Below are 26697 nucleotides of genomic sequence, written 5' to 3'. Positions count from 1 at the left end.
GGCTTCTCGCACCCGCGGCGCACCTGCGGGCGGAGAGGCCGCCCGGCGCCCCCAGACGGTCCCCCGCTCCCGGGCACACGCACGCGGAGCCGCGGTCGTCAGAACAGCCTTTAATCCCGCGCGCTACAGAGACATCTCCCGGAGCGCCTCCTCGGCCGAGCGGTACTGGTTCAGCTGCACCTGCACCTCCACGGTCAGGGGCTGCGGCTGGTAGTCGCCGTCGTCCATGTGAACCGCAGACTTATTCTTCTCTGAGAAATAAAAACAAGCGTGTGTGAGTCCCGAGAGACGTGCCGGCTGCCCTTCGGCCGCCCTGGACCGGCAGAGCCGTCCTCCGAGCCCAGGGGCAGCGCGGTTTGCGAGTCCGAGATCCCAGCCCCTTCACCGCAGGGAGGAGCAGCGGGATCACTTGTCATCAGATCGTCATCCAACTGGCGCAGCTGTGCGAGCTGCAGGGCGAGCCGCTGCCCCGGCCTGGGAGCACCGTCCTCACCTGGAAGAACCCTAACCGCGGTTGTTCCGACGTGACTATTTGGCAGATAGTTTCTAAACAGCGCATGAAGTCTGGCATTTCAGGGAAGACAACGGAACGCATTTTGATGAATTTATAACATTTGAGCTTTCCAGTAGAAATTAGAATTTTGAAATACTGTATCTACCACCATGAACGTAACAGTTTCCCAGTCCTCAAAGACTCTTCTAATGATATGGGTGCGGAACGTGATTTTTGGATGATGTATAATGAAATGTGTCAACAGTTGAAAGATCTACATCACTCAGTGAACCAGTATTTTACAAATAACCAATGCCTGATGTTACAGATCGTGCATGAGTAAGACAGCCCTTCAAAACGCAATGCAAAAAAAAAAAAAAAAAAAAAAAAAGGCAATGCAGACCAATGAATGGATTTTAACATAACTGACTACAAAAAAATGCATTCATATAGATTGTTTTCACTCTGCAACAGCCCTTAAAAAACTACTAGGTGTCAAATTTGACATACTATCAAAGAAAAATATCATTATTCGAAAGTCTATTAAAATATTCCCTTTTCCAATTACACATCCATGAGACTGGGTTTTCTCCATCCACTTCAAACACTGCAACACAAGAGATTAACAGCAGATGTAGCTATTTCAATGCAACTGTCAAGCCAGACAATAAAAGGATTTACAAAAGTGTAAAAAAAAATTAAGACCATCTTAACCCCGTGACTTGATCATAAATCGTATGTCCATATCTGCGTGGGTCCTTCCTGAAATCCATCAGTGTATGTCCTTTGTTCTTTTTCAAAGTTGCTTTGGCTATTCTAGGTCCTTTGAGTTTCCATATTCAGGTGATATGACACTTCGCATAGAAATAGGAGCCTTATGGTGATACACTTCCATTTCCTTCCTTACCCCCACCCTTTGCCTCTTTACTGTCGTTACACATTCTACTGGTGGTGTAAGCACTGCAATGTATCTTTTCATTAAACAATTAACAATCATTTAAACATATCTAAATAATAAGAAAGGAGTCTTTATATTTAACCACAGTTAGCATTTCCAGGGCTCTTGAATTCTTTGCGCAGATTCGGATCCATCTAGTATTTTCTTCTGCTTACAGGACTTCTTTGAACATTTCTTGTAATAGAAGTATGCTGGTGATACATTCTTTCAGCATTTGTACGTCTAGAAAAGTGTTCAGTTCACATTTGTTTATGAAAGATATTTTTGTTGGGTAAAGAATTTTAAGTTGAGGGGCGCCTGGGTGGCTCAGTGGGTTAAAGCCTCTGCCTTCAGCTCAGGTCATGGTCTCAGGGTCCTGGGATCGAACCCCATGTCGGGCTCTCTACTGGGCAGGGAGTCTGCTTCCTCCTCTCTCTCTCTCTCTCTCTGCCTCTCTGCCTACTTGTGACCTCTGCCTCTCTGCCTACTTGTGTCAAATAAATAAATAAAATCTTAAAAAAAAAAGGAATTTTAAGTTGACAGTTATTTTTCTTTGAGTGTTTAAGAATTCTTTCACTGTCTTCTGTTTGGCATTTTCCCGGTGATAAGACTGCTGTCGTCTTTATCTTTGTTCCTCTGTCTTTATCAATGATTTTAAGCGGTTTTATTACTATGTAACTTGGCTTAGTTTTCTTCATGCTTCTTGAGTTTTGAGTCACTGAACTTTTTGGATTGGTGTATTTATAATTTCCATCTAACTTGGAAATAGTTTAGCAACTACTTCTTCAGCTATGCTTTCTGCCTACCCCTCTCTCCTTTAGGGACTCCAACTAGACGGACATCAGTTCCTTTGAATTTGTCTCAAAACACTGATGCTCTGTTAATTTTTTTCCAGCCATTTTTCTGAGTTTAACTGTGGGTAGTTTCTACCGCTTCCAGTTTACTAATCTTTTTTTCTGAATTATCTAATATGCCATTAATCCCAATGAATGTATTTCTGATGGGACATGGTTGTTTTCATCCCTAAAAGTTTAGTTAATAGTCCATATTGTTACATACCACCATCTTCCCTTTAGCTTCTTAGATATATAGAACATAATTATAATAATTGCTTTAATGTCTTTGTCTCCTAATTCTAACATATATGTCATTTCTGAGTCAGTTATGGTTGATAAATTCTCCTTATATATTAAATTTTTTTGCATGTGTGGTAGTTTTTTTGCTGGATGGTAGATGTGAATTTTACCTTGGGTACTTTTTTCTTTTTTAAGATTTTACTTATTTTGGAAAGAGAGAGAGAGAGCATGTGAGCTGGGGGAGGGGCGGAGGGAAAGGGAGAAAGAGAATCTTCAGCAGACTTCACGCTGAGCACAGAGCACAGAGTGGGGCTCTATCTCATGGCCCTGAGGACCATGACCTGAGCTGAAATCAAGAGTCTGATGCCTAACAGACTGAGCTACCCAGGCGCCCCAACTTGGGGGGGTAGTTTTGTATTCCTTTCAGTATCTTTGAATTTTGTTTTAGGATATGGTTAAATGTGATCCTTCTGGGTCTTGTCCCCTCCTGCTCAGATTTTGTAGTGGTCCCCAAGGTGCTGGGCTCAATCCTTTCCTCTTCTCTGTCAACATAAGTGCGGATATTCTCATGGTTTTAAATACCACCTATGAGCTGACTCATTGAGTCAACCCATGTTGATAGCCTACTACGCTGGGGACTGGGGGTTCTAGGACTTTAAAGGATGCAGGCGCAGACCCCCACCCCGAACACACACACCGGTAGTTTCAGTGTCGTGGACAAGATAAACATAAAACAATCACATCGGTTTGTATCTCTATCGTTTGCACAGGGCTGAGTACTATAGATGAGAGCACCGGATTCAGGACGCCTAAGTGGCTCGGTGGATTCCAAATCTGCCTTCAGCTCAGGTCCTGGGATCAAGTCCCTCATCGGGCTCCTGGCTCAGCAGGGGGCTGCTTCCCCCTTGGCCTGCTGCTCCCCCAGCGCATGCTCTCTCTCTGACAATACGTAAAATTCTTAAAAAACCAGAAAACCAAAACAACAACAACAACATCAACAATGACAAAACCCACCAGATGCTATGAAGAAAACAGGGAGCCCAGGCTAACCCGGAGGCTCAGCTTCCCTTAAGAAGGTGCCCGACGCTGAGCTCTGATGGATGAAGCAGCTGAGTAAATTCCGGGCACAGCTGGCGGGGCTCACAGAACGTGGGCGTTCGGGCTTCGGGAGGCCGCCAGCAGGAAGTCATGGAAGAAATTCCAACAGGGGAGTGACTCGGGGGGACTGTGGGGGGCCTGGCAGAGTGGCCGCGTGGGAGGAAGGCCATGCAGCGAGGTGACCCTGGGGGCTGGCTGGCGTGATGGACAAGGCACCGGGGGGCCAAGAGGCAGGAGAGGGAAAGGCTTCTCGGGCGCTCCACACACTTCGGGTGTCTCAGGTGCACAACCCAGCCCAGCCCCGGGTGCAGCTTCGCAGGCCCCCCCGCAGAGCCTCTCCCGTGCCCCCGGCCCCCAAGTCACTCTCGGACGCATCCCCTCCACACCGCCTCTGCCATCCTCTTCCAGGTCGGGCCCTCAGCATTTCTTGCTTTTACGTTGTTGTTGTATTAGGTGAACTTCCTTTCGTTGAGACAAAATTCTCATCATATTCAACATTCTAACTTTTTAAGTGTACAGTTGTGTGGGTTTTAGTATGTTCACCACGTTGTTCAAACAGTCCCATGATGTAATTCCAGAACATTCCGTCCCCCCGCATGGAAACCCTGTACCCATTAGAATCACTCCCCTTCCTCTCCCACAGGCCCCACTGGTCTACTTTCCGTCCCTGTGGACTCGTCTGTCCTGGGACATTTCACATGGACGGACTCACACACCGCGTGGCCCTCTGTGGCCGGCTTCTTTCTCTCCCCGTCTCCTTGCCAAGGTTCCTCCAGGTATACCCGGGCCGAGCTCTGTTCCTTTTTGCTGCTGGGGAATCCCCATCGTGTGGAAATGCCACGTCCTGCCGTGGCTTTCACCCACGGATGCGCCCTGGCCATGTCCCCTTTCCGGCTGTCGGGAACGGTGCTGCTCTGACCCGGCCCGGCACCGTGGCCGCCTCGCAGCCGGGCCCTGTCTCCTAGCGCTCCTTCCACGCCAGCTGCTTCTTTCTGCTGCTCCAGTCCAAAGCCCACCTCTCTCAGACACTTCGGTGACTGCCCCCTCTTCCGGGACCAAACCCAGACTCCGAGTTGGGCAAAGACGGCCAATGCCCTGAAACAGGCCCCAGACTGCCAAGCCCAAAGGACCCCGGGGCCAGGCGCAACTCAGCCCCCTCCCACCTCACCTGCCTCCTACCCCAGGTCCCTCTCCTGCCCTCAGCACGATCCACAGCTGGCTGCTCCTGTCTCAGGGACACAGGAAAGATGGAGGGTTGGGTCCTTAGGGTGGGCAGGGCCCTCCTGCTGCCCAGAAGATAGGATTCTCGGTCCTTCCATTTCTTTGGCTCCAAATCAGGCTGCTCCTTCCCCAGGTCCTGCTATGGTCTAAATGTTTGTGTCTCTGCAAAATTTACATGTTGAAATCCTAACCCCCAGAAGTGACGGTCTTAGGGGAGCCCTGGGAGGTGACGAGGTCTCAGGATGCTTACAGAAGCAGCTCCAGTGAGTCCCCGCGCCCCTCCCACCACGTGAGGTCGCATGGAGAAGGGGCTGCCACGAAGTGGGCCCTTACCCAGTGACGCTGGCACCTTGGTCTTGGACTTCCTTGCCTCCGGAGCTGCCAGAAATAAATGTCTGTTGTTTACACGGGCTGTGGCCTGTGATCGCATGGACAGACTAAGGTCCTCAGGAAACATTCCCCGCTCTCTGCTGCCATCATTAGTTCCTACCTTTTTTAGCTTTCTTGTTCTTGTTCTTCTTTGCATCCTGAGAGAAAGAACGGGAGAGGCTTATGGGAGTTGGGGGACGCTGGGGAGGGGGGGGCTGCAGGTTCCCCCCGTGGCCCAGGAAGGAGCGGGCCTGACCCGCCCCCTGGCGGGGCTCCTCACACCTGAGAGGGCTGCTCGCAGCGCGGGGTCCAGCGAGCTGGGCACAGCTGCAGGTGGGGTGGAGGCCCTCCTCCTCCTCCTCCTCCTCCCCTTCTCCTCTTCCCCCTCCTCCTCCCCGTGCCTCCCAGGGGCCTGCCCACACGGGGCCTTCCAGAGGAGGCTCAGAGGCCTGCATAGCCCTTCCCGGCCCAGCACTGCTTCGGTGGGGAGGGGTGTGGCAGGGCCCCCCCCCCCTACCCTGAGAGCAATCAGGTTGTCAGTTTCCAAGGTGCGGACCACCCCGAAGTTGCACACTTCGGACACCAGTGGCTCCCCCACCAGCAGGGGCTCCAAGGCCACCAAGCCGCTGCCCAGCACCCGCAGGATGGGCGGGTCCTGCCGGAGCTCCTTGGGAAGCTCCTTCTTCTTGGACGCCTTCTGCTCCTGGGGGAAGAGGCGGGGAGAGTGGATGGGGCCCCGCAGGGACAGTGCCCAGAGCGCCCCCGGCCACCGCAACCGCCCTGGGCACCAGGCAGCCCAGAGGTACCTTTGGCACCGTCTCCTTCTCCCCTTTCCCAGCCTTGTCCTTCTGGTCCTTTCCCTTCTTGTCTTTGTCCTTCTGCCCCTTCTTGTCCTTCTCCCCTTTTCCGCTCTTGGAAGACAACACAGCGTCGACAGGTGAAGGCACTGGAGGCCAGGAGAGAATCTAGGGGACAGCGAGGTGGCCACGAGTGAAGGAGACCAGCGCAGGGCTGGCCGGGATCTTGCTGGAAAGGCGCAGAGACCTCGCCAACAAGGCAGCAGGGCCCCGGGACGCCCTGACAGAAGATCGGAAGACGGGACAAGGGGACTGACGCGCGGAGCATGGGAACCCCGTCACCCACCTTCTCCTCCACGATGGTCACGGTGGTCCCTGCCAGCAGGAAGGCCTTGAGGGGCACGAGGTCCCGGAGCGTGTGATGCATCTCGTAGTGGCAGGGGATGACGTCAGTCCAGGGCTTACGGACAGTGCTGAAGAGAACTGTCCTGGGGGGCGGGGGCGGAGGAAGATGGGGTGCCGTCACCCGGGAGGCCAGACACACAGCATTACTGCCTGATGCCATGTATAGGAAGGTCTAAGAGAGGCACACGAGTTAATGGTGTTTGTTGAGCTGACAGTGACCCTTGGAAGGAGGGAAGGGGATAAGGAACCTTCGGAGGTTCTGGTCTGTTGTTTCTTGTCAAGGGCAGTGGTTCCCTGAGCCTCATCACTTGGCCGCAAGGTGGCTTCTTCTGTATATGTGGGTTACATTTGTATCATTTGTTGTTGTTGTTTTTTTAAATAAGAGGTCTGTGTGTCCACAGCCACAAGCGAAGTCGGCACATTTCAAACTGAGACACAGATTATGAGTTCATTTTTTGAGAAAAAAAAAATTATAGGTGTATATAGGTTCATATATATGAGAGTGTAAGAAAAAACAGGGAACTCTACGCACAAAACCATTCAGAGTAATTCCCTCTGGGGCGCCCTGCTGGCTCAGTCGGGAGAGTATGGGGGCTCTCGATCTTGGAGGTCCTAAGCTCAAGCCCCACGTGGGATGTAGAGCCTCCTTAAATAAATAAATAAATAAATAAATAAGAGTAATTCATTCTATGGGATGAGTTCAATGGATACAGGAGAAGAAACCTTTATTTTCTAACTGACATTTTTTTTTTAAAGCAGAATCATTTGTGGTTCTTACTTTTTTGTTGCTATTTCCCAAAATTCAACAACCACCACCACCACAAGGCTGTCAGCTGGGGTTTACTGGGGAGCCTGGCTAGGGGCTGGCTGGGGGCTTCCCCTCTTCTGACAGCTGGGGTAGCCGCCTCCATCACTGTCACCCACAGGAACTCAGCCAAACAGCCCAGAGCAGCTCCCCCATACTCTCCATAAGCCTGTATCATTTACCTTCAGTGGAGGTTTTAAGTCATTAAAAAAAATAAAAAAACACTTTTAGCTTCAAGAGAAACTAACTTTCCCAATTCCTTGAAGGCATGGGCTGCAAAATCTGTGGGGGCGAAGGCTCGGTTCATTAGAACTCAGCCACAGATTCTGTTTTCTGAGCTCTGGTCGTCAGAAGAAACAGATAGCAACGCCAGCTGATAGCAGAAAGTTTGTTAAAAATGAAAACAAAAACCCCAAACCAGGCTCCATGTTTTGCAATGACTTAAAAATCAGTTTAATGGAGCTTCCAGACTAAACGAGAAGTGATTTCAAGTTCTTGTGAAATTCCCCATCACCAAAAAAGATTCTTAATCAAGTAAGACAAAACGTGATACGCAACAAACAAAAAACCACCCCAAAACACGTGATAGGCACGACGCCCACGTGGTGGGCCTTGGGGGTGGGTGCGTGGGAAAGAACCCGCGACTCAGATCCACACCACGACCGGTCCACACCACGGGTCAGAGGCCAGAGTAAATCCCGGATGAATGGAAAAGCCGGACTGGGAAGGTCTTCAACTCGGAGGGCGGGGGAAGGGCTGCCCCTCTCTCACCTGCGCGGACTGAAGCCAGCCCCGCATTCCGAGCACCTGGCGGTTCGGGGAAAGAAGGTGCAGCTGCGTCCGGGCAGCGGGAGGGCTCCCGGGGCCTGGAACACTGAACCCCGCCGCACCTGCGCGGCCAGCGGCCCAGAGGGTCCCCCGGGGCTGCAGGGACCGCTCTGCTGTCGGGCCGGGAAGGGGCGTGGGCCGAGCTCGCGGGACCCCAGCCCCCAGCCCCCCGCCCCCCGCTCCCTCTTGGCCTCCGTCCTTACCCCGGGGAGGGGCAGAGCCGGGGATCTATTCGCGGCCGCAACTTGGCCAGCTCCTCCGCGGAGTCGGTCACCCTTGGCAGGTGCCCCGAGCCCTCCGAGGCCCCCGATTCCTCCAGCTCTCCCGACTGGCTGGACAGCCCGGACTCCGGGGAGTCTTCGGCCTCCCCGAAGAGCTCTTCAGGGATGTCCTCGCCCAGCTGTTCGGTGCTGGGCGAGGGCTTGACGATCTGCGGGAGAGACCCAGGCCCCGGAGGCCGCTATGCGCCGGCTTCTTCTCGAGCCTGTGCGGGAGCAGGTGTCTGTGCCGCGGTGAGCTTGAAGCCCTAACAAACGCGCGGGCTCGGGCAGGAAGTTTCTTTTTAAATGCCCGTCTTGCCACTTCTGAGAGGTCTGTGTTGGGAGTAGGAGCAGTAACAATTTCTGCAGGAATTCGGGTGTGCCCCATCTCTCCTGGTTGGAGGATACCCTCGGGTCTGCTTTTGACGGGGAGGGCGATGGGAGACTAAGGGAGAGACACGGGGTGGGGACAGCCAGGCTGGTTGTAAGTGTTGCTCCCTGGCGAGGCGGTTTGCTTGTATTTCAAGGGCAAAGGAAGGAGGTGAGCACAGGTGAGTAACGAGCTGCAGGAAAGGGCCTGAATAGAGCCGCTTCCCTTCTGAGTAGAGTGTGAACCGGAAAGCCCCGAGCAAGGGGTTTTCTGGGCCCCGAGAAGCGGTTCTGCCTCATAGGAGACCCCGTGAAGCCAAGGGCAGCGCGTGTCCCCCAGTTCCCCCGGGGCAGCCCGCGGGGCACACCTCAGCCAGCACGCCACCGTGCGCGCTTCTTTCTCCTTCTTCATCTTCCACAAAGTCGTAGGTCACGTAATAGCTGTATGAGATAAAAGGGCCTTGAGGCCCGGGCTCTGGGTCCAGGATAGAGGTGTCCAGAATGCCCTTGACGTTTCCAATAGTCACCACAAGCTGGGCCTCACGGGCCAAGAGGTCTGCGAGGGGAAGGGGCAGAAGTGAGCGGGACGGCAGGGGAGGCCAGGCCCAGCCAGGTCCCTGCATCCTCCCCTCCTCCCGCATGGAGCCTCGTGGTTTGCAGACTTGGGTTCAAATCCCAGTTCTGCCGAATTCAAACAGAGATTTGAAGATACCCCTCTTAAGCCTTGTTTTCCAGATTCGTATAACGGGAATGATAGTAGCTGCTTTACAGGATGCTTACAGATAGACTCGATGGTACCTTAGCACAGCCTGGCACACAAAACCGGAAGCTATGATTACCAAACTCCACTGCCCTGATCTCGAGAAGGCCCTGATGCAGCTTGTGGTGTGGGCCACAAGGGGGTGATCTCAAGCCACCACAAAAGTACAGAAATGGATTGATCGAATGCTTCCTGTTGGCCTAGGATGGTTTCAGCCTCCTTACCGCTTGTCCCCAAATCCCAATCACAGGGACCAAAAATCTGGGAGAGAACTCTGATCAGGAAGGTGAGCTACGCCTGACTAACTGGGGAGCTGCGGGGACAGGCCACCCAGTTCGATGGCGGACGGGCGAGCAGAGGCTTGGGGGCGTGGGTCCAGTGCGAGCCCCTCCCCAGTCTGCCCATCGGCTCCCTCACCCCCACTCCGGCTGAGCCCCCGGAACTGATGCTTCTCACTGGGAGACACGGTGATGTCGTCCAGCACGCAGAGCCGGGGCAGGCTGTCGATGGTGAAGCCTCGATAGTAGGGCACCAGGGCCAGCGGGTTCCCCTGGAGCACAAGCACCCGCAAGTGCGGGAGGGTGCGGAGGCTGGCAATCAGGCCCTGCAGGTCCGTCAGGTCGTTGAAGCTCAGGTCCAGGGAGACGAGGTTGGGCCTAGAAGGGGAGCGGGACCATCCGGGAGTCCTGAGGCAGGGTGAGTGCCGGGATGGGAACAGGCAGCTGTGGTCCGGCGCCAGGCCTGCCCTGCTTGACAGCCCCCAGCACCCCGTGTCCAGAACAGACAGCAGGCCCACGCTGAGGGCAGGAGGGGAGCCTCGGAGGGCAGGAGAAGGACCTCTTGGTTCTACTGCCCCTCCCCCACCCCTCTCCATGACACTGCCATCCTCACTGTGACGGAGATGGCCCTGGTCACATCCTGCTTGCAGTCACTTCCATTTACACAGATCTCTTTTTCTCAGCGACACACTTGGTACTGCCCATAGATCCTGATACAACACCGTGCATCTAGAATGTTCTCAACAAAGACTGACACTGGCAAGAAAGACAGAAGGAAGCCACGTGGGGAGAAGCCATGGGCAGAGGTAAAAAAGGCCAGTAAATATGGGGACCTGGGAAGAGGGTGCGTGAAACTTGAGGGGTCCAGATGCAGGAGGACACCTTCCAAAGCCCCAGTGACTCATGGTCGGGGGAAGCCTTGTGATTCAGGACTTGGGGGCACATGAGAGAAGAATGCCAATGAGGACAAAGAAGGCGCCCTCCATCCCAGTCTGGCAGAAAGGGCCAGGAAGGGGGGCACGTGTGCTCTTCCCACACACAAACTAGAAAGCAAACAGGTACCAGGTCTGAGGACAGCAGTAAGAAGGCAGGACATTTCAGCAGCACATCACAGCCTCTGGTCTCCAGCAGACTGAACTCGGGCCCCTCCCGCCCCCTCCTGCCCTGCTTTCCTGGCCTGGACAGCCCAAGGCAAGGCTGGCTAGCCAGTCAACAGGAAATACCCAAGAAGAACATCTCTTGGGGGCCAGCACGGGAAACTTACCCAATGTCAGCCTTCAAGAAGACGGGGAAGGCATCAGCAAAACAGATCCATGAACAGGGTACCCTCCTTTGAATTTCAAGGCAGTGAAAGACAGAAGTTTCACGTGCGTATTTTTACGAAATTCACACTTGGCATGAAGCAGGTTACCTCGGTTTAGAGGAGGTATGTTTTCCCAATAAAAAAATCCGAACACAGGGTACTCTGGCCATGGTGTGAGTCTACAGACTTTGGGTGGTTACAGCTGGTGTGGGGGAGCTCCTGGCCTCTAGTGGGTGGAGGTCAGGGGTGCCACTCGACTTCCTACAGCGCAGGAGACAGCCCCACAACCGACCGTTGTCCACTCCGACGTCAGCAGTGCCCGAGCTGAGCAGCCCTGACCTAAAGGTCTGACCCACTCCCACCACCCGTTGCTCCCCTTCCCTGGGCTTCGGTGGGAATTTTTGCTTATTCAGTCGGAGACACAAATCCTAGGTCTGGAGCTGGTGGCCAACCAGCAGTTATAGAAAAGAATAAGGCAAAAAGGGAAAAAAGAAAGAAAAAAAAAGAGCAAAGCTGAGTTCTTCCAGACATGACCCAAACCTAAGGCTTAAACCCTTCTCTCTCTTTCTGTCCGGGGCTCTGGAGTTACCAGTAGTCTGCGGTGACATAGAGACTTTCCAAGGGGCCCAGAAGCTTGTTGTGACCCAACCCCAAGTGCTGGAGATGTGGGGGCGGGCGAGTGCACAGACACTCCACGCTGCTGATTTTGTTGCCATAGAGCTCCAGCACCTGGGGGGAGCAGAAAGGACAATGCCTGTGACCTCCAGTCTGTCCTTCCTTCCAGCCTTCCTCCCTCCCTCTCTGAGAAACAGCGGGGTGGGACCAGGAAGTACTCATACCCTGCCGCCCTGTGCCCGCCTAGGCTCCCTTTAAAATATGGGGAAAAAAAAATATGGGTGACTGGGTGGCTCAGCCGGTTAAGCGTCTGCCTTCAGCCCAGGTCGTGATCCCAGGGTCCTAGGATCGAGCCCCCATGGGGCTCCCTGCTCGGCGGGAAGCCTGCTTCTCCCTCTCCCACTTCCCTCTCATTCTCTCTTGCTCACTCTCTCAAAATAAATTAGAAAATAAAATAAAATATAGGGAACAAGTATTTCTGCAGTGGGTTTTGGAAAGTTTCTTTTCCTTTTGTGAAGGAAATGTTAAAATTTGGCATGGGAGGTGATGGTGGAGTGGATGGGGACAGGCGTAGCATTTTGGCAACTGCTTATCCCATGGCAGCCTGTCTCTGGGAGAGCCAGAGGGTCCCGGGCTGGAGTAAGGACTCATGTGGAGGATGACAGCACATTCTTGGATTTCTGCTCCGAAGCCTCGTCTGGTTTCTCCCTAAGCCTGGCACTGAGACACATTTCTGAGTCCCTTCTGCCACAAAATCTACAAATTTCCATATTTAATTTAAAATTGAGACCACAGAGGTGCCTGGGTGGCTCAGTGGGTTAAGCCTCTGCCTTCAGCTCAGGTCATGATCTCAGGGTCCTGGGATCGAGTCCCATATTGGGCTCTCTGCTTCCCCCTCTTTCTCTGCCTGCTGCTCTGCCTACTTGTGATATCTCTCTCTGTGTCAAATACATAAATAAAAATCTTTAAAAAATGATTTTTTTTATTGTGGCAACATACATATGATTTGCCATGTTCCCTACTTCAGTGGTGTTAAGTGGCACCATTTGCGCAGCCATCACCGCTCCTAGTTCTTGAAGTTTTCATCGCCCCAGACGGCTCTGTCTCCATCACAGTGGGTCCCCGTCCTATACCACAATGACTCCCCATCACTCTCACCCCTGCCCTAGTAACCTCTGCTCTACTTTTGGTGCCTGTGGATTTGCCTCTTTTAGATATTTCCTGCAAGTGGAACCCCCTAATATGTGACCTTTGGGGTCTGGCCTCCTTCGTTCGGCATAATGTTTTCAAGTTTCCCCCATGCTGTGGCATGCATCATTCCTTTTAATGACTGAGCAACACCCCACGGTCCGGAGAGATCACATTTCATTTAGCCACTCATCTGTGGATGGATGTTTGGGTTGGCCCTGCTTTTGGCGCAAGAATCCCAGTTCCTGCCTTTAATTCTGTGGGGCATATGCCTAGAGATGGCATTGTTGGGTCACATGGAAATTCTACTTCTTTTGAGGAATCTGGCCTCCCTCTCCAAAGCCTGGGGCTGGCCCTTGGCATACAGCCGCACTGGCCAAACCTTCAGGAGGCAGGACAAGGCAGGGGCAGGGTCTCTGGGCTGTGCCGGCACAAAGACGGCACAGGGAGCCTGGGCTCCTTTACCTTGAGCGTTGGCGGCAGGTTGATGGCGTCTATCTCCTTGATCTGATTGGCACTCAGTACCAACTCTTCAAGTTTCAGAAATTTCAGGAGACCTTTATCCACCAGGCTCACCTGGAAGGGGAGATCAGGAAGTTGAGAGCTCTCCTGGGTGAGGAAGTTGCGGAGCAGAAATGGGGTCCACGGGGGACAGCAACAGGTGGCCACTTCCCCTCCTGAGTCACCTGGCACCTGCCAACCCTCTTCCTGCCCTAACGGACCTCCCTAGCCGCTCTCCCACCCATCCCACCAGGATCCCTGTGCCTCGACCCCAGCCCACCCTGCCCCCTAGAGGTGTTGTCCAACTGTCAGCTCAGTGTCCTGTTGGACTGTGAGCTCCCAAGGGCCGGGATGCCATGTTCTTTGCTGTCTCCTGCTGGGCCACAGTGAACCCCGAGGCTGTAAGGAACCGCTAGCTGATGCGCAGCAGGGTCAGACCCGAAGTTCGGAGCTCCTTCTGTGATTCTTCAGTTGTCTGTGGCCTCAAAGACATTAGGGTCCTTCCTGATGACCATGCCAGTTTGCCCAGGATTGAGGGGTTCCCAGGACACAAAACTTTCAGAGCTGACACCCACAAAGTCCCGGGCAAATTGGTGGGAGTGGCTCCCGCTCCCCATGCCCAGTACTGTGTAAATTCAGTTTCTCTGGGGGAGGAGAAGCAAAAGGAGGAAGGCTGAGTTTGCAGTTTTGGGGCTCTGTTATTTGCTAGAAGCGAAGAAGGCTTTTTCGTAACAGAAAGTAACATACAGTACTATGCCCACCCTTCCTAACCCCGGGCCCCCAAAGTTTAAGTAAAACCAATACAGATACTTTAAAGGTCTGTCCTAGGACCCAGGGGGCCTACCGCAGGGTGCAGCAGAAGTCAGCTATGCAAGACACACCTGGATGACCCCCCCTACCCCTGGGGACGGGGGTAGAGGAAAGACACACAACAAATGAGCCGCTGGCCCTCCCTGCTGGAGGGGCTGGTGAAATTAATTTGGGGGTCACAACTACCTTCTCATCCTTCCTCCCACTGAACACCGAGGTCCCACCCTAAGGACTATGCAGTTCTGTAGGGGGATGGCCTCCCCATCAGCAGCTCCCAGCTCTTACCTGCTTGTCCACCACCCGAAGGGACCTGAAGTAGGAGTAGAAGAAGGTGTCTTTGAGCACCAGAGGATTCCGGATGGCCAGTTCCTTCAGAAAATGGTCCTCTGCACTGGAGCCCTCCGGCAGAGCCCAGGGTGAGTTGGGGCTGCGGACCAGGCCCAGGAGCGCCTCCACTGTCTCTTCCCCAGGGTTCCCGGCCTCCTCCTCTCTGGGGACCAGCTCCTTCCATGTTCGCCACGTTCGAGGAAGAAAGCGTGACTTATTCTGCAGTGGTGCAGGTGGAGAATTTCGCTGCTCAGTGACTCAGCCCTCTCCAGGACTCGGGACACCCCAAATGGAGCAGATTGTAACATTCAGGACAATCAGGGACAAAGAGCTTAGACATTCAGATGGTGAGTACTCAATAATTTTGACTGATTATTAGCCCGGATAGAACTACAGACCGAGAACTACACTCCTGCCTTTAGGAGTTTACTCAAGCCGGGAACCTTGAAGAAGCAGGGGAAAGCAACCAAACATTTCAGAAAGATTTATGTACTAGAAGCTACAAGGTGCAAAAGGTCATCTGGGGGATGTATTAACAAAGGAAAGGTTTGTGAGGAAGTGGTGGCAAGGCTGGAAAGGTGAATTCGGTATTTACATATCACAGTAGCCCAGAGTTGACTGTCTCCCAGCCCTTCCTCCGGGAGACCCTTCAGAGACATCAGTGAAACCCAAAAGCACCTCAAGGATGCCAGGCACACACAGTAGGTGTGCAACAAAGTTTGTTGATGAAACAAACAAGTGAATTGGTTCCTTGATTGGTGTCTCCGTTTTCTCCTCTATGAGAAGAGGAACACTGACCTCCCCTTAGTGCTTTACCAATGTGGGGGGTGCCAGCTTTCCAGCAAGTGGGAGGGAAACGTTCCAGAACCTCAGGATGTTCCTGTGCACCTCTGAGGGGCGGTGGGCTGTCACTGTCATGCTCCCCAGCCCCAGCAAGAGCATGGAGCTTATGGGGGGGAGCTGTGTGGGCAGACACACCTGCTCTAGCTCTCCTGAGCCACGACTTGCTCCCCAGGGAGAAGCCTCAGAAGGGAAGTGTTTCTGGCCTTAGAGACAAGGAGACAGGAAAGGAGGGAGGAAGTTGCTTCTTCCAGACCCACCAGCCTCTGCAGGCCTCAGGACAGAGCCGGCTCTGAAACCACCACCCCCTCCACAACTGCCCTCTCCCCGCCCCCGCCCCCACCCTGCACTCCGAGGAGTGGGGCCTCTCGCTAGGTGTTCTGGAGCACTTGAAGGTTGAGAAGCTCTTTCCCCCTGGGAAAAGCTTTTCACCCCAAAAGGAGCCTGGTGTCTCTAACAGGTTGAGAAACCCTACCCCAGGTCAGCCTGATGTGCTCAGGATAGGGGGTCCTGCCCTCCTCTCTGGTCAGGCGGGGTGGGGGGCGCTCTCGGGGAGCCATCCCGTCTGCCCCTGCAGTGTCCCAGCTCCCACCCCAGATCAGGCCGCTCCCTAAATGCCCAGATCCAAACCTCCTCCTCAGGCTTCTCCAGATCAGCCATATCCTGCAGCTGGCGGCCCCTAGGGCCCACCCCACCGCCCCCGGTCCGTCCCGTCCGTCCCCCAGGCCCCCCGAGTCCCTCGTCCGGCCGCCCCCGCCGGCGCCCGCACCCAGCTGCCAGCGCCGCACGGGAACTCGCGCAGACACAAGCGCCTCAGGTGCTCCCGGACCGCGGCGCTCAGGGTCCCGCCCGGCTTCTGCATGGCCGCGCGGCGCCTCCCTCCCAGCCGGTTGCTGAGCAACCGCCGGGACACAAACGCGCGCGCGCGCGCCCCATTCGGGCCCGTGCTCGTCCCAACGGGGCCGCGCGGCGCCTCCCTCCCAGCCGGTTGCTGAGCAACCGCCAGGACACAAACGCGCGCGCGCGCGCGCCCCAGTCGGGCGCGTGCTCGTCCCAACGGGGCCGCGCGGCCCACAGACGCTCCCGAAACCCACGACTGGCGACTGCCCGTGTCTGCGGGCTTTTCCGAGACCCTGACTCAGGCGGGGACGACCTGGGTTTTCTCTTCTGACTCGTCCGTGCTCGCAGCTGTACAATGGGAAAAGAGTCCACTTCGCACCGCAACCAGGGGACTGTAACCTGTAACGGCTGTAGCTCCTAGCAGGTGCCGAGCGCTTCCCATATGAGAAAAGTGCTGTCGTTCTCATTTGACAGATCTAGAAAAGAGAAATGAGCCGAAGGTCAAACAATCTCAAGATTCTAACCAGTGGATTGCAATGTGGATCCCTTTAACCCCCGAGTCACGGGTTTTAATCACTGCCTGCATATATAACCATTCTAGTACCAAGATCCCCTTTTAGACTGAGGAGTCTCATTCATCTCTCCATTTTCAGAGCATCTAGCATCTAGCCTACTGCTGGCCACACAGTAAGGGCTCCCGGGCACAGCTTTGACAAATAAATGGGATAAGATGATTATGGTTCCTATAATTTGGAAATGCAATATCTTTATTGAGATACAATTTACAAACCCCCAAATTCACCCGTTTAAAACGGGCAATTTTGTGATTTTTAGCATATTCACAATGCAACTATATTCATAGTGCAACTAGCACTGTTATCTGATTTTTAACTTTTTCCTCACCCCAAAGGAAACCCCATTCCCACGAGGCAGTCAATCCCCATTCCCCCATCGGCCCATCCCCTAGGCTTCCTGTCTCTATGGATCTGCTTCGTCTAAGTGTTTCATAATAATGGAATCATACAATAGTTGTCCTTTTGCGTCTGGCATCACGTTTTCATCCATGTTATACCGTGTATCAGTACTTCATTCCTCCTCTGGCTGAGACCATAGTATAGTACAGTATGGGCAGACCACGTTTTGTTTACCCATTCACCTGCTGGCTGAAGGACATTGGGACTGTTTTTACTTTTTGGCTCTTATGAATAATGCTGCATTCAATCTTCCTGTGTATATCATTATGTCAACAGATGTTTTCATTCCTCTTTAATAGATACCTAGGAATTATATTGCTGGGTCACGTGGTCACTCTGTATTTAACACTTTGAGGAACTCCCAAACCCTTTGACACAGAAGCTGTGCCATCTTGCATTCCCATCAGTTCTATATGAAGATTCCAACTTTTTGTATCTTCACCAACACCTATTATTTTACTGTTCATTTTTTAAATGATAGCCATCTTAGTTGGTGTGATGTATCTTATTGTGGTTTCTATTTGCTTTTCCCTAATGCCTGACTCGTAATAATATGGAGCATCTTTTCATGTGCTTTTTGGCCATTTGTATATCTTTGGAGAAATGTCTATTCAAATCTTTTGGTCATATAAACATTTTTTTTGTCTTTCAATTGTTGAGTTGTAAAGGTCTTTTTAATATATATATCCTGGATATTAGGCCCCAATTGTACATATAATTTCCAAATATTTTCTCCTGTTCTGTGGTTGCCTTTTCAATTTCTTTTTTTTTTTTTAAGATTTTATTTATTTATTCAACAGACAGAGATCACAAGCAGGCAGAGAGGCAGGCAGAGAGAGGAGGAAGCAGGCTCCCTGCTGAGCAGAGAGCCCTCTGTGGGGCTCAAACCCAAGACCCTGAGATCATGACCTGAGCCGAAGGCAGAGGCTTTAACCCACTGAGCCACCCAGGCGCCCTGTCTGTTCAATTACTTGATAGTGTCCTTTTACCCACAAAAGTTTTTAATCTCAATGAAGTGTAATCTATCTATTTTTTCTTATATTGCTTGTGCTTTTGGTGTCATTTTAAAGAAACAATTGCCTAACTCTAATAAAACTGAGCTTGAGCGTCTTTCTATATTTCATCAAATATATTTCTTTCAGTCTACTCTTGTCTTTTCATCCTCTAAACAGTGTCTTTTAGAAGACCAAACATTTTTAACTTTGAGGAAGTCCAATTTATTGATGTGATCCTTCTGAAAACACCCACTAGGGTGGACATCTATCATCCTTTCTGTCTTCTGTCAGAACACCTTTACTATTACTACAAAAATTCTCCAAAACTGGACTATAAGACAAAAAAAAAAAGAGTCACATGTCCTTAAAGAATAAGATAAATATCCATGAGTAATATAAACAAATCAAAGAAATGAATCTGGGATGACTCCTAGGATTTTGATGAAACAACGGGTGGCTGCTGTGCGGTGAGGGAAAATAAGTCTGGGGAGGGGAAATCAAGAATCCTGTCTGGACTGAGTTAAGTTCAAGATGCCCACTGGCATCTCCATGTCAAGTCAACAGTTGGATAGGAGTCAGGAGCCCAGGGAAGAGGTCTGCCCTGAGTGGTCTGCAGATCCTAATGCCCAACAGAAAGAATAGCTGGGAACCCCCCTCCACCACAAGGGCCCCTCCAACCACTGCTCTTTCCTCTTCTTCCTTTTTTTAAATTTTTTTATTTATTTGACAGACAGAGATCACAAATAGGCAGAGAGGCAGGCAGAGATAGAGGCGGAAGCAGGCCCCCTGCTGAGCAGAGATTTTTTTTTTTTTCCCCCATGTGGAGCTCAATCCGAGGACCCTGGGATCATGACCTGAGCCGAAGGCAGAGGCTCAACCCACTGGGCCACCCAGATGCCCCTCTTTCCTCCTCTTATTCAAGGATTCTTGACAGAGCAGTCTGAGTGCACTTTTTCCCTTCCCAAACGGCCGCAATATAGCTCCTACTCCCAACTACTTACTCAAACTCCTCCAGCAAAGTTCCCAGTGACCTCATGTTGCCAAACCTAGTGCCTCTCTTCAGCCTTTATCTTACTTGACCTCTCCATGGCTCGTGATGGTGCTGATCGCATTCGCCTTCTTGAAAACCACTTTTCATCTTGCTCCATGACAGGTTTTTCTAGTACATTTCTCTCCCTCTCAAGAGTGCCTTCTCAGCATTTTAGACTGTCATCTTCCTCTCCCTATTCTGTGGCCAGAGGTGTACCACTGGCCTCCACACTTACCTCACATGTCTCTCACTGCTTATCTCTGGTAGGCTTACAGTTTTCTTAACCACAATGTGCAGATGGCACCCGAAGATGGCACAGTACGCAGATAGGACAGCCATGTCTACAGTTCCTTCAAGCTGCAGATCCAAATGCCTAGTGGCTCACTGTACATCTTCCCCTGAGAGTTCCCTGACGTTTCTAACTCACTATGTCAAAACTGAATTCCTCATTCACCTGAGCCCTGTGGTCCTCTCTGTAGCACCTCCGGTCAGTCTAGTTGCCCAAACCACAAACCCAGAAGCAGTCCTCATCTCTTCCCTCTCCACCAGCCCCATATATGGTCAACTACCATCTCCTGTGAATTTTGCCTCCTACAGATTTCCCCAGTCCCTTCACATCCATTCATCTCCAGCATCATTATTACCCTGGTTCAGATGCTTGGGTTTTGGACATGTCAAGGGTGGGGCATTCCGGTGGAGGTGTTCAGAGCTGTTGACCTTGTCCCTGTGCCCTTGATTCCTAGCCAATGGCTGACCTGACATTTAGATCTGGAGTTTGAGAGAGACATTAAAGTGTGAGGACCATGGATCAAGGGTGGGGCCCTTGGAGACACACCTACTAAAGGACCAGGCAGGAAGATGATTTGGCCCGAGGAGGCACCGTCAGAGGGCCACAACGTGTCAGGATAATATTGTCATGGAATAAGAGGAAAAAGAGGTTTTTAAGGAGGAAATGGCTGGCATTACTGAGAGTCATGGAGGGGTCAAGTAAAAGGAAGGCTGAGGAGAACCCAGTAATGCTGGCAACATGAGGCCACTGGAGATTATATCGGTTCTCAGTTGCTGCCGTAACAAATACCATAGACTCAGCAGTTTAAACCTACAAAGCTACCGTCCCATAGCTTCTGTGTGTTAGAGAGAAATTTTTTTTTTTAAGATTTTATTTATTTGACAGAGAGAGAGAGATCACAAGTAGGCAGAGAGGCAGGCAGAGAAAGAGGGGAGGAAGCAGGCTCCCTGCAGAGCAGAGAGCCCGAAGCAGGTCTCCATCCCAGGACCCTGGGATCATGACCTGAGCCGAAGGCAGAGGCTTTAACCCACTGAGTCACCCAGGCGCCCCCCGTGTGTTAGAAGTCCAGTGTGGAGTAACTGGATTCTCCGCGCAGGGTGTTACCAGCCTAAAGTCAGAGCCGTAGCTGGGGCTGTGGGTCTCAGCTGGGGCCCATTGTCCTCCTCCAACTCATGGTTCTTTACCAAATTCATCTTCTTCTCATGCTTTCCACCTGGCGCCTCCCTCTGTAGGCCAGCAATGCCAACTGAGTCTTTCTCCTGCTTCAAGTCTCTCTGCTTTCCTCTTTGTATCTAAGGGTTTGTGTAACTACACTGGATCCACCTGGCAAACAACCCATCTTCAGGTCAGCTGATTAATAACCTTAACTACATCTGCAAAATCCCTATAATGTCAGAAAATTAGGGGAGTTAACATCAGAGGGTGAAAGTCACGTGGGCAAAATTCTGCCTACGGTGGACTTGGCTAGAGGATTTTGAATAAGTTGTTAGGGTAGAGCCATATTGTGGTGGTTTGGGAAGTGAAGTAAAGTGTGTGTAGACCCTTCTGTCAAGAAGCTTAGAGAAGAAGATGAAAGAGACAGCAGGGGCTGGAAGGGGGTTTGGGTTTAAGGGTGGGAGGGGGGTTCCCAGCTCTCTCTTCCATTGTGAATCTTGAATTCTGTGGATGGTCCCGGCCTGACCTTGTCCCTGGGCTCTTGATTCCTAGTCAGCGGCTAACTTGACGTTGAGTAGATGCCCAGAGGGCATCCTGACCTTAACTCATTCCAGACAGGACTCTCAGCTTCCCTTCTCTAGACTTCTTTTCCCTCTCTGTGTATCAACCACCCAGCGGCTTCATCAAAACCCCAGGAGTCATCCCTGATTCCTCCCTTGGATTTACCTCCACGTAAGTCCATCAGCCAGTTCTGTGGACTCCACCCCCATCCACTCTACCCTGGTCCAAGCCACCATCATCTCTACTTGGACAGCCACACAGCCTCCCAATGGCTCCTCTGCTTCCATCCTGGGTTCACACAATCCATTCTCCACTTAGCAGCCGCTCTAATTCTCACTTCTGAAAGCACACCAGATTCTACATTCCCCTCCCTAGAGCCATTCGGCGGTGCCTTGTCACACTTGGGGTAAAACCCAAGTTCTTTAACACAGCCTCAGAAGGTCCTCTGTGACCTGGCCTCTGCCCACCTCCCTACCGCCCTCCCCAGCCCTCACTTTGCCCCAGTGGCCATTCTTGGCCACACCAATCTCACTTTTGCACTAGAGTCCCCCACTCTAGGAGCACGCTTTCCCCAGAGCTTCCCACAGCACACACCTCTCCAGAGACACTATTCCTTATCACCTGACTTAAAGTATCTCACCCACCGGTCTCGATCCCATCACCTTGCTTTATTTTCATAGTTCTTATCACTACCTTACACCTTCTTGTTATTCCTGTAGCTTACTGTCTGCCCGCTGTCTGCTAGAACGCCAGCTTTACCAGGGCATGGACCTTGTCTAACTTCTTTGCCACCTTCCCCAAGACCCTAGAGGAGTTCCTGGTCAACGCTGACATTCAAAATAGGAATAAGTGCCTTCAGCAAGTCACCCTGGAGCACGGATTCTGGTTCTAGACCTTGCTGCTTCCAAGGCACAGCTGAGAATCCAACGATGTTCAAGGCCAAAACAGTGGAGGCAAGGCCTTGACTCACCTCATTCATAGTGGTCATGGGGCCATCCCCACGCACTGGCAGGGGCATGCTTCAGAAATTTACAAAAGTAATACATTTTTGAAAACCTCACGCCAGCCTGACACCTACACACCCTCACTGTGACCTCCCCAGAAATTCCCTATGGGGCACTCGCCCTCAACTCCTGTAAATCACCTGTTCCTGGGCAGTTACGTCTATCAAATCTGGGCTTCAGAATTTCTTCTAGTCAAATCAATAAGCTTTTTCCCAGAAGAAATGGCAAAGATGCGTGTGCCTTCCTGTGTGTGTGTGTACTGAGTCAGGCATCTGCCCACCTTGAGGGTAACCTCAGCGCTTCCTTCCAGCCCTGATTTCGCCCAACCTTGGGCCGCAGAATTTTGAGTGTTTTCTGGAGAAAAACTGAGCAATGATTTTGCCATGGGCGGGACGTTGATTGTGCTTTTCCGCGCTGCGAGCGGCCCTTTATATATCTCCAGGGGACCATGGCGAGCACTTCTGACTGGAGGCTGCTGCAGAGGCAGGCTGCGCGCGCTCTCTCGCCATGCTCTCCCATGCAGGTATTGCCGGGTCCTGCTGCCCCATCTGTGGGCACGGCTTTGTCTCCTCAGAAAGAGGGGAAGACTCTGGAGGGGCTCAGCCAGCGGTGGTGGCAGCTGGGGCGGGCAGGCGGTGTCAGATCCTGCGTCTCACGGCATCGTTCTCTTTCTCCAGCACCCGCCAGGTTTGCCCTGTTCCTGCTCTGCTGCATGGAAACTTCGATGACCTCCCATGCAGCGCCCGCCCAAGGGCTACAACCACGCGATGTTCGGAAAATCATCTTGGAATTACAGCACTTGTCGAAGGGACTTTTGGAAGACTACGTGAGTGTCCTACAGAATTCTTCTCTGGGCCATTTCTTTAAAATGCCTTCTGTTGCCCCCAGAAGAAGCCTCCTCTTTTCAGACCCAAAGCTAGGGCTGTGGATACACCAGAAAGGGACGGGAACAACGAGCCAGGCTATGATGGACTTTCTATGAGGGTGGGAGGCAGAGATTAGCCCAGACAGCCTGAAATTCAAACACTTCTCATCTACTGTAGGTTCTGTTCATCCCCAGCATGTTTGGTTCACGGCAGGATGACTTGGATTTTCCTGCCTGAAGCCTGTCTTTAAAGATGGGCCATCTTGCTTGATCATTTAGGAACCCGCTAGGGAGGCTCGAACATCAACGGAAGCTATAAATATGAACTCAGTGAATTCAGGACGTTAAGCTCCTCACCTGGGTCGCAGAGAATCTCTCTTACCGCAGAGAAGGGCAGTTAACAAATTAGCATCTGCTTGTGTACTACTTTGTTGTTTAATTAAGACCCAGCCTGCTTTTGCCGGAGGCTCTTCTGAGCCCAACCCCACTGGCGGGAAAGTCTGAGGCTGAATCAATGTGAAAGCTCTCGTTTTCTCCTAGCCGTGATCAAGATAGAACCTCGCGGGCAGCTTTGATTAAACAAACAAATAAAAACCAAAACCTGGAAACGACTCATCAAATTGGCCTGGCTCTTCCCTTCCACCCTGACCTGTAAACCTTAGCCTTGGTTGTTACAGACGCCCAGCTACCCGCCAAGGTGACTAGGCAGTTCAGGTTGGGGAGGTGTTCTCAGCATTTCAGGTGAATCCAAAAGCTCTTAGTCCTTAGGAAGAGAGACAGGAGAGAGCCTGGTCTGGAGTCCATGGTATGTTTGGAAAAACCCTCCCTGGCATCTTGGAGGCCTTTCCAGACATGCATATCCCCCCCTCAGTGAGCTGGGGATACAAGGGCTCTAACACAGAGTCACTAAGAGCAAGAAGCAGGAAGGAAACCCAGATGCTCTCCTCTTCCCCAGCTCTCTGAGCCCCTGAGCAGCTCAGAGAAGATTCTAGGGGTCTGTGAAGGCCTTGGGCAGAGGGGCAGGGGAGGCAGGATGGAGCGGCGGTTATGGGCATCGTCTTTGGGATTGCTGCTGACATGGGTTAGAATTCCAGGCCTGCCACTTGACTGGGCCAGCTCTGCTAATGAATGGAGCTTCTGGGAAGGGAAATAGTGATGATCACAGCCTCACAGGTTCGTGGAACCTATTAGGAGAGATGGCAGGGGGACGCACTCCCCCATCCCAGCCCATCACAGAGGGAGCATTCAGCCGTTAGCATTGGGGCTTCTAGCTATTACTGCAAACCTAATGCTCACCCAGTTCTCCGCCTCATTCCACAGCTGAAGAGAGAGACAGGGGTGCCGGAATCCAACCATTTCCTGCTGCCGTGTCTCACCTCTGATTCCCAGCCACTATGGATCAACAGCTCAGCCATCCTGCCTTATTTCAGGGCGATCAAACCATTATCAGACAAGAACATGATCGATAAAATCACAGAACAGCTCGACAAACTCAAATTTCAACACGAGCCAGAAACAGAAGTTCCTGTGCCTGCAGATACCTTTGAAAGTAAAAGCTTCATCTTGACGATTTTACAACAGTTCTCGGCGTGCCTGAAACGTGTGTTTAAATCACTGAACCCCGGACCCCAGTAGGTCATGCAAGGCCATTGGGTTGAACCTCTTCCTTTTGGAACAGCGGACATGTATGAAGCCTTGAGACAATACGACTGAAGCCAAGTGCGACAGCTCTGCTTTGAGTTGTCAAGTAAATTATTCTAATAAATAATCTCAGCGAATCCCCAGATGAGCTAGTCTTGGGAGGACTGAGGTATAAATGTGTGAATTAACTTGAAAAGATTTCAGGTTAGGTCACTGTTATCGCTCTTGTATTTACAGAATGCCTTTCTTCTGCAGACTTAAATCTTATCCTCATTATGCTTCTGTGAAGGCAGGAGGGGGCACCTATGTTAATTTATTGGTTTTATTGTATTCAGAGTTGTTAATGTTCCTTGAAGGAACCCTCGGGAATTATTTAATAAATAATATTGAATTTTTCTCATAACCTGTTTTGGATTTTGTGAGGGGGTTAACATGAGCAGCTGGGAATCCAAGCTGGGTGGTGTTAGGGCTGAGGGAGCATGGGACACGCTGTGGAAGTAGAGACCACTGTTCTCACTGGTACTTCTCCCCACCGAAAAGGCTCAGTAGTAAAAAATAGTAATTCCAGCAGCGACGACCATTTTCTTTATGCTAGGTCACGTAAGTACCATTACTGTCCTATTTTTATAGGTGAGGACAACTGAGGCAAGGAGTCCTTTAGCCACTTGCCCAAGGCCACACAGGTGTTCAGGGCTGGGACCCGGACTCAAGCTTGCCCTTCACCACTCTGCCCGACATTTGTCCCTCTCTAGACTGGGTCTTAGAAGCACGTCATGGCATGACTAGTACCCAACAATCCCTCAAGGGTCCTCTGCATGTTTCCATGCTGGATTTCCAGTGCCTCTGCCCCTGCAAAGTGCTGTTCCACAATTGCATCCATAACTTTTTCAGAACCAAGCCCAAAGATTTTACCATTTGAAAAAATGTTGAGTCCAAAGTTGTGAATGGGTCTTTGAGAGCCTCTGGATTAATGGTTCTCAAAGCGTGGTCTCCGGACCAGTGGCATCAGCATCATCTGGCAACGTGTTACAAGGGCACAGCCACGAGTCCCACCCTCACACCTGCTGGATCAGACACTTTGGAGGTGCAGCCAGTGATCTGGGTTTTAACCAAACCTCCAGGTGATTGCTAAGCATGCTCAAGCCTGAGAAACCCTGATCCTGAGTTGACCAATACCTTCATCTTCATCTTATTTGGGGGGAGACTGAGGTCCAAAGAGACAGTATGATTTTCCCAAGTTCTTGTATCAGAGGGGATGAGGTTAGGACTCTGAGACATGCAACTCAGCCCTGGAATTCTCATTCTCAGTCTTATGGGGTTTTCTCTCCTTCAGTCCCACACAGGGCTCCTAAGCGTCCATACATTGTAGCCTTCGATAACAGTGTTTTGGTCAATCTTTCCAAAAACATCCACCGTGGTGGTCATTTATCATTCTTTTTGACTGTCCTATATCAGAACACATTTACTGTTATTAGAAAAATTATCCCAAAACTGGGAAACAAGGCAAAAAGATGACCATGTGTCCTTCTAAAGAGTAAAACTAATATCCACTATTCTGTAGTGATATAAATAAAGGGAGGAAAAAGGACATGTTGGGGTTGTAAGTTTGAGCCCCATGCTGGGTGTAAAGATTACTTAAAAGTAAAATCTAGAAGGAAGGAAGGAAGGAAGGAAGGAAGGAGACAACACCTCAGTCCTAATTGCTGCAGGCAGTTTCCACAGATGAAGGCTAATTTTTTTTTTAAGATTTTATTTATTTATTTGACAGAGAGAGATCACAAGTAGGCAGAGAGGCAGGCAGAATGAGAGAGGGGAAAGTAGGCTCCCCGCCGAGCAGAGAGCCTGATGCAGGACTCAATCCCAGGACCCTGAGATCATGACCTGAGCCGAAGGCAGCGGCTTAATCCACTGAGCCACCCAGGCGCCCCATGAAGGCTAAATTTAATGAGTGAGGGATACCTGGGTGGCTCAGTCGGTTAAGCGGCTGTCTTTGACTCTCTTTGACTCCCAGTGTCTTGCGATTGAGCCTGGCGGCAGGCTCCCTGCTCAGCGGAGGGTCTGCT

At 51.6% G+C, this 26697-nt stretch overlaps 2 protein-coding genes across 2 annotated transcripts; one reads left to right on the top strand and one right to left on the bottom strand.

The window, feature by feature from the left end:
• Positions 1 to 95: 95 nt before the first annotated feature.
• LRRC43 (leucine rich repeat containing 43) lies at positions 96 to 16144 on the bottom strand. The gene is made up of 12 exons (XM_032876357.1): positions 16050 to 16144; positions 14399 to 14659; positions 13268 to 13378; positions 11589 to 11728; positions 9836 to 10074; positions 9027 to 9214; positions 8233 to 8459; positions 6338 to 6479; positions 6001 to 6159; positions 5712 to 5897; positions 5316 to 5352; positions 96 to 251 (listed from the first exon to the last, which is right to left on the bottom strand). Exons 1-12 carry the CDS (start codon positions 16140 to 16142, stop codon positions 124 to 126), a joined length of 1911 nt encoding a protein of 636 aa, XP_032732248.1. The 5' UTR covers positions 16143 to 16144; the 3' UTR covers positions 96 to 123.
• A 6491-nt stretch (positions 16145 to 22635) lies between these two features.
• Positions 22636 to 24692, top strand: IL31 (interleukin 31). Its single transcript, XM_032876104.1, has 3 exons — positions 22636 to 22651; positions 22806 to 22954; positions 24314 to 24692. Exons 1-3 carry the CDS (start codon positions 22636 to 22638, stop codon positions 24626 to 24628), a joined length of 480 nt encoding a protein of 159 aa, XP_032731995.1. The 3' UTR covers positions 24629 to 24692.
• The last annotated feature ends 2005 nt before the right edge of the window (positions 24693 to 26697 follow it).

The sequence above is a fragment of the Lontra canadensis genome, unplaced genomic scaffold (assembly GCF_010015895.1).
Source record: "Lontra canadensis isolate GAN:19392208 unplaced genomic scaffold, GSC_riverotter_1.0 scaffold58, whole genome shotgun sequence".
NCBI lineage: Eukaryota > Metazoa > Chordata > Mammalia > Carnivora > Mustelidae > Lontra > Lontra canadensis.
The sequence above is the reverse complement of the archived record's forward strand: the minus strand, read 5'-3'. Positions and strand labels throughout refer to the sequence as shown.